General features: G+C 58.1%; 1 protein-coding gene across 1 annotated transcript in view; it reads right to left on the minus strand.

The window, feature by feature from the left end:
• LOC107149076 (SCO-spondin) overlaps nt 1-5,102 on the minus strand; it is a 51,476-nt gene extending 46,374 nt beyond the window's left edge. Inside the window, exons 1-9 of the mRNA XM_048786947.1 lie at nt 4,184-5,102; nt 3,038-3,143; nt 2,624-2,806; nt 2,145-2,227; nt 1,788-1,967; nt 1,337-1,581; nt 1,144-1,243; nt 266-424; nt 94-173 (exon numbers count right to left, since the gene is read on the minus strand). Of these exons, the coding sequence (XP_048642904.1) occupies nt 94-173; nt 266-424; nt 1,144-1,243; nt 1,337-1,581; nt 1,788-1,967; nt 2,145-2,227; nt 2,624-2,806; nt 3,038-3,143; nt 4,184-4,214 (1,167 nt within the window). The 5' untranslated portion in view covers nt 4,215-5,102. The remainder of the gene's footprint in view (nt 1-93; nt 174-265; nt 425-1,143; nt 1,244-1,336; nt 1,582-1,787; nt 1,968-2,144; nt 2,228-2,623; nt 2,807-3,037; nt 3,144-4,183) is intronic.
• Nucleotides 5,103-6,000: the final 898 nt, after the last annotated feature.

Genomic DNA, 6,000 nt, shown 5'->3' on the forward strand with positions numbered 1-6,000 from the left:
CCTGCTCTCCCCCTGAGGGTCTCTCCCTGGGAGTCTGCTGTCCCCTTCAGCCAGGGGAGAGCAGCCAGGAGAAGCCCAGGATGGCAGTCTTACCTCAGAGCTAGGGAGCTTCCAGGAATTCCCAAAGGTGGCAGCAAGCATAGCCAGGCCCCCACCTGGCTCTGAAAAGTCATCTAAGGAAGGGTGAAGCAGAGATGCTGGATGATGGACTTGGGGTCCAGTCCCCTCTTCCTCCCTGACCAGCTACCCAGCACACCCTACCTACCCTCGGGCCGGCCATTGTAGAGCCCACAGAGGCCCTGCGTCTGTCCTGAGTGCTCATGGTCCACCGAGATGGACACCGAACTGGACCTGTCCAGCCGCACAACAACCCCCAGGCCCCCGGATAGCACCAGCCAGTCCCCCTGCCACTGCAGGCTCAGCCCTGGGAAGGGAAAGGGCGCCATTCAGCCTCCTGTAGCCATAGTCCCTGCTCACCACCACAGCAGGACTCCAACTGCCCAAGGAAGCAGCGGGGAAGGGAAAGAATTCTGACCATTCTAGAGAGCTCTGCACCTTTCCCATCGTAGACACTCTCTAGACTAAACTACAACACACACACACCTTACATGCACCCCCACAGTATACACATACACACTTCATACACCCCTGTGTACACAACACACATGTATACATAATACATAAACACAAAATACCACATACACACACCACACACACATTGCACGTACACAAACGCATACCATATATACACAATGCACCACACATGCATACACTTCACACAGTACACCAATATACACGCACATTACACATGTACACACACCAACATACACATATGCTCATGCGCACACTAGGCACTGGCGCGCGCGCACACACACACACACACACACACACATCCACACTTCACCGGCCTCATGCAGTCCCATTCAGAATGACACTCTCACGAGGGAGGTGGGGAAACTGAGGCTCAGGTAGATTAAGGTGAGGGACTTGCCCAGGGTCATGCTCAGAGTGGGTGGGGAGTGGAAGGCACCGGGCCCCCATCCTCGGGGCTCTTCATTTCTAAAGGCCTCCCAATAACAATGTGGGACAGGCAACAGCCCCAATCCCCACTGACCCTCCACAGCAGACCCACAGGGTCCTCACCATGGAGCATCTGGGGCTCTCCATCAGGTACGAGCTGCCCCTTCACAGAAACATCTCTACCCTGGATCTGCACCTCCTCTGAGCCCATTATCACCAGGACCTGGGGAGATGCACAGTGAAATAGGGTCAGCAACTCTCCCCATCACCCTACGTCTAGCTCTCTCCTGGGGCCACCCCCATTTCCCTCCCTTACCAGCTGACAGTGCCCAGGTTGTGGACAGTGGTCCCTGGGCCTGAGGTGGACAGCCCAGGTATAATCAGCAGCTCCTGCCAGCAGATAGGTGCAGTGGCCCAGGAAGTGGTAGTGGCGCCCATCAAAAGTACGGTAGTGGAAGCCTGACCAGGTGGCACAGGTGGCTGAGGGACGCTGCCGCTGGCTCCAGAGCTGACCCACAGCCCCCGGTAGGGGCTGCAAGAGGACTGCAGAGGAAGCATTGCCTGGACACGACACATCACATGTGAGCTGCTGAGTGCAGGGGTCAGAGGGCCATGGGTAAGAACATGCCCACAGAGCATGAAGCATGGGGATAAGGCATGGTTACTCTGGTGGGCAGGGGAGTAGGCAGGATCCCAGAGCTCAAGGCCTGGCATGGGGATGATGGCCAGGATGTGTCCTGTCTGTAGGCTGGGGTCTGCAGACCCACCTGGAAAGTGTTGGCTGGAACAGCTAAGGCAGAGCTGAGAGCCACTGTCCCACCAGCTGTGTCCCCAAGGTCTGGCACAGCACTCTTCCAGGTTTTCTGTTGAAGTATTAGCTGAGCCTCCCAGAGGCTGGCACTGCCACGTGGCAAAGCAGTGGCCCCCAGGGCTGTCTTCCATGAGGGCTTCAGCATATGGTGGAGAGAATGGGGCACACCCGGAGAGTCAGCAGAATGGCCTGTAGCTCAGCCTGGTCAGTTCCCCTCCTCAGGGAGCCTGTCCCCTCCCCTGAAGACGTAAGTGAGGTTAGCTGCCCACAATCCCACAAGGTACATGTCACCCGCACTGGCTCAGGAGCTTACCATCCGTACACTGAGCGCCCCCCCAGCCTGGACAGCAAGCCCTCACCGTCCGGTTCCATGTGGCAGGCCGAGTTTCTGGAGGTCTGCACCCACCAAGCAGGGGGGAATCAGGGAGAGATGTTAGTGTCTAGCCCAGCCCACCGTGGGGAAAGGCCTGGGACATTGGGACTAGTGAACTACTCTCTGAGGGATTTATCACATAATTTTCCTCCTCCTTTCTTTACTCGAAAAGTGAGAATGTCATTGGGGGCAGACAGAGAGAGCAGGCATTGGGACTCTCCCTGCTCCACCCACTGAGGTACCTCTCATCCACACACCCCAATCTTGCACTTTCTGCTGCCTTTCCCCGAGCCCACCCAGGGCCCACTTCCCAAATGCCTGCTTATGCCAGGTTCTCCCCATCCTCCCCCACTCTCAGGATTTCCGGCCGTCACTCCTTTCCTGCCTGGCAGACAGCCCAGGCTCTGACCCTCACTCACTTGTATATGCGACAGAGCCCAGGTGCTGGAGGCCCTGAGAGCCCCTCGTGGCCACTCCTGGGCAGGTCCAGCCGCCAGCCTAGGCGGGTATAGTGGTAGAGGCTGGCACAGGGCACCAGATCCTCCCTACGGGGGGTCACTTCCTCTTCCACATGGATCGTCTCCGTCTGCTCACACCATCGCCTGTCCATGGATAGGGAACTACAGCAGCTGCCACTGTCCCCTTTGTTACCAGGAAGCCCTGTCCTGTGACCCCACTCCTATAAGAGATAACTTACAGAAGAGGTCCCTGAAGTAAGGAAGAAGATAAGGTTGGAGAGAGAAGCACTAGGGAGGTCATTCTGGTGCCCAGGGTGTCCCCAGGCCTGGGGCTAGAGAGGATCTTAGCTCGAGGAGTCCCAGTGGACTGCTTACCCATTAGCCAGTGCCCATAGCATCCCAAAGAGGACAGCAAGGAGGAGCATGTTGCCCACTCCAGTCACCACCAGGGTCTTGTGAGGCCTGGGCTTGGGCAGTGCTGCTGCAGGGGAATAGAGAGGCCAGTGCTGGTCCCCCTACCCCACACTGCTGCCTACTGTGACCTGGAGGCCAATCTGTCCAAGGCCACAGAGAGAGCTAGGCTGTAGGCCTTTTGTACTGGGGAGGCTTTATTAGGGGCTTGCACCTCCAGGCACAGCTGCCCAGAACCTGGTTGGATCTGCCCTGACAATCCTTTCAGTGCCAGCTCCTCCTGGAAACAGCCCCTCCCCCCAGTGTGTATGATGGGGATCAAAGCCAGTTGCTTTGCGCCTCTGCTATTCCCACACTTTCAGAGGCTACCACAAATGAACATGGGCTATGGGCAAGCTACCCTCCCTTTCTGGGCCTGTTTCCTTACTAGTAAAAACTTCAGGGACTTCCCAGGGATGCACAGATGGGACTCAGGGACTCCATGAATTCTTTGAAACTGTATGTGTGCATAATCTTCCAAGGACAGTTTCATAATGTGTATTAGATGCTGGGGGGGGGGGCATGGCACCATTGAAAGATCAAGAGTTACTGGCTCAGCGATTGGTTGGTCTACCTGCCCTCAAGCTGACTTGATCATGCTCTTTTCCTATCTCCTCTGTCCCCTTTCCTGCCAGGCACTCAGGATTTGAGGGCCAGGGAAACTGGATGACCATGTGCTTTCCTCTGTTGGGTCTGACTTCTTAATGAGATGATGATGTGTGGCTGATTTGGCCATCCGGTCTCCTTCTGTGAGGGTTTCCTAGGGTCCCTGGGGTTCTAAATACTAGGGTTTCCTAAGGTCCCTGGGGTTCTAAATACTAGGGTTTCCTAGGGTCCCTGGGTGGAGGACTGAGGGGAGCCAAGAAGGAGAATTTGGGTGGAAAGTGGGGTTGGGGCTGTAAGACAGCACCCCCAACCTGGGTGGGGGCTGAGCCGGATGGAGTAATCTCAGTGTCCGGTTGGGAGAGGGCAGCAGCAGGCTCCTCAGGGGAATCCTGGTTACATCCTGGTTACCAGCAGAACTCTGAGACACTCAGGCTGGAATATGGCCTGGACCTCAGACTGACATACCAGCTCCTAAGCCTGATGTCCCACTGAGCATCCTGAATAGTCATCCCACCTGGGGTGAACAAGAGCTAGGTTCAGCTTCCTTCTGGAACCTAGGGCCAAATAAAAAGGGTCATGTTGAGCTTCTTCCAGGGCTCACAGATAGCTAGGATTGGCATCCTAGACCCAGTAATCCTGGAAAAGAGCCAGGGTGTGTGGTGAGCCTACTGTTCTTCCAGCCTTTCTCAACGCTCACACATTACTCCTCCTTTTGTGACCTACATGTGGACACCCCTGCTCCAGCCCAGCACACACAGAGGTACACATTTGCTCCCAGGGCTACCTGCAGTCTAGTCAGCATCCATTATACAGAAGAGCCTTTCTAAGCTGAGTGGGAAGGACCACCTGCTCTTCCAGGTCCGGCTGTCCCTGGGTCTCTCACTATCACTATCCACAGACATTTTGGACACCCCTGCTGTGTGCTGTGCTACTGTGTCCTACAAGGTCTGCCTTGGGTCAATGTGCTCTGATTCCATAGGTGTCTCCATTCTTGTGATTGGGTGCTACAGCCAGGGGCACTTGTTCAGTCCACAAGGGCCATTCACTGTCCTCCCCTTCTCAGGTTTACTCCAGTTCTAGATTCCAGCAGTCATGAATAGGGCATCATTGGGCTTTGGAAGAAACACAAGTCACAGGCAGGAGGAAGGAAGCTGGAATCCAGGGGAGCAGGCAGAAAGATCGTGGAGAGGAGGTCTGCAATAACCAGTCCGCGTTTTAGCTTGAGGAGGACGGGATATGGGCAGTTTAGGGAGTGGAGCCTCACCCGCTAGGCTGAGGAGAAACTGCAGGACTGGGGCGGGGTCAGCGGCCAGGCCCCGGGGCTCCGAGGCAGAGGACAGCCCTCCACACCTAAGGCCTGCAGGGCCCACCTAGTACAGACGGCCCTCCCCTCTCCGTCACCCCTCCCTGCCCCGCCCACGCAGTCACCGCCCAGCCTCACCCCCTGCAGCTCAGCGCCAGCCACCCCTCCTCCTAGGGGTCCTGGCTCAGAACCTCCTCCCCAATTTCTACTGGGGGGCGGCGGAGGCCCTCTCTCCTTGGGCCCCTTTCCACCGTTCTCGCAGGAGGTCTCAGTTCAAGCCTCGGGAATCTAGGTGGAGGGAAGGGGTCTGGGTGGATCCGGGTAGGATCGGGTGGAGAGCGGGACCGGCAGGAGTTTCTCAGATCCCCCCCCCCCCGCCCCACGGTCGGTCCGACACGTCTCTGGCAGGACCGCGGCGGGGCCACAAACGCGACCGGTACTCGCGATTTAAACACCAGCGTACTCCTTCCCAGGCTCCCACTCCGAACACGCCCCCTCCTCTTCCCGGCAACTCCTCACCCCCTCCCGCGCTCCACCTTTCCCCGGCTCCTCCCTCCGAGGCTGCGAGCACCCTCCCTCGCAGCCCGAGTGCCCTACCTCCCCGGTCTCCTCTCCCTCCTCCCCTCCCTCCTCCCCTCCCTCCCCCCTTCCCCCCCTGTCCAGAGCTCCCACTTTCCGTCCTCTCCTGCGGGCGTCGGGCCTCAGGACCCTCACCTGCACACCTAACCCCGCGGTGCACGTCCCTCGACCCCACTCCCTGAGACCACGGTCCCCAACCTCCCTAGCCTGGTGCCTCGGGGCTCCGCTCCCGCTTCCTCGGTCTCTTCCCCCTTGAGGGCGCCGCTGCCCAGCTCCCTCTCCCTCGGCGTTTTTCCTTCCCCTCCCCGTGAAGTTTCGGGGCTGTCAGTCTGTCAGTCTTTCGGGCAGTCGGCACCCGGGCTGCAGGCAGCGGGCGCCATTGTGAGCAGAGCCGGCTCGG

This window comes from Marmota marmota, unplaced genomic scaffold (genome assembly GCF_001458135.2).
Source record: "Marmota marmota marmota unplaced genomic scaffold, marMar, whole genome shotgun sequence".
Lineage (NCBI taxonomy): Eukaryota > Metazoa > Chordata > Mammalia > Rodentia > Sciuridae > Marmota > Marmota marmota.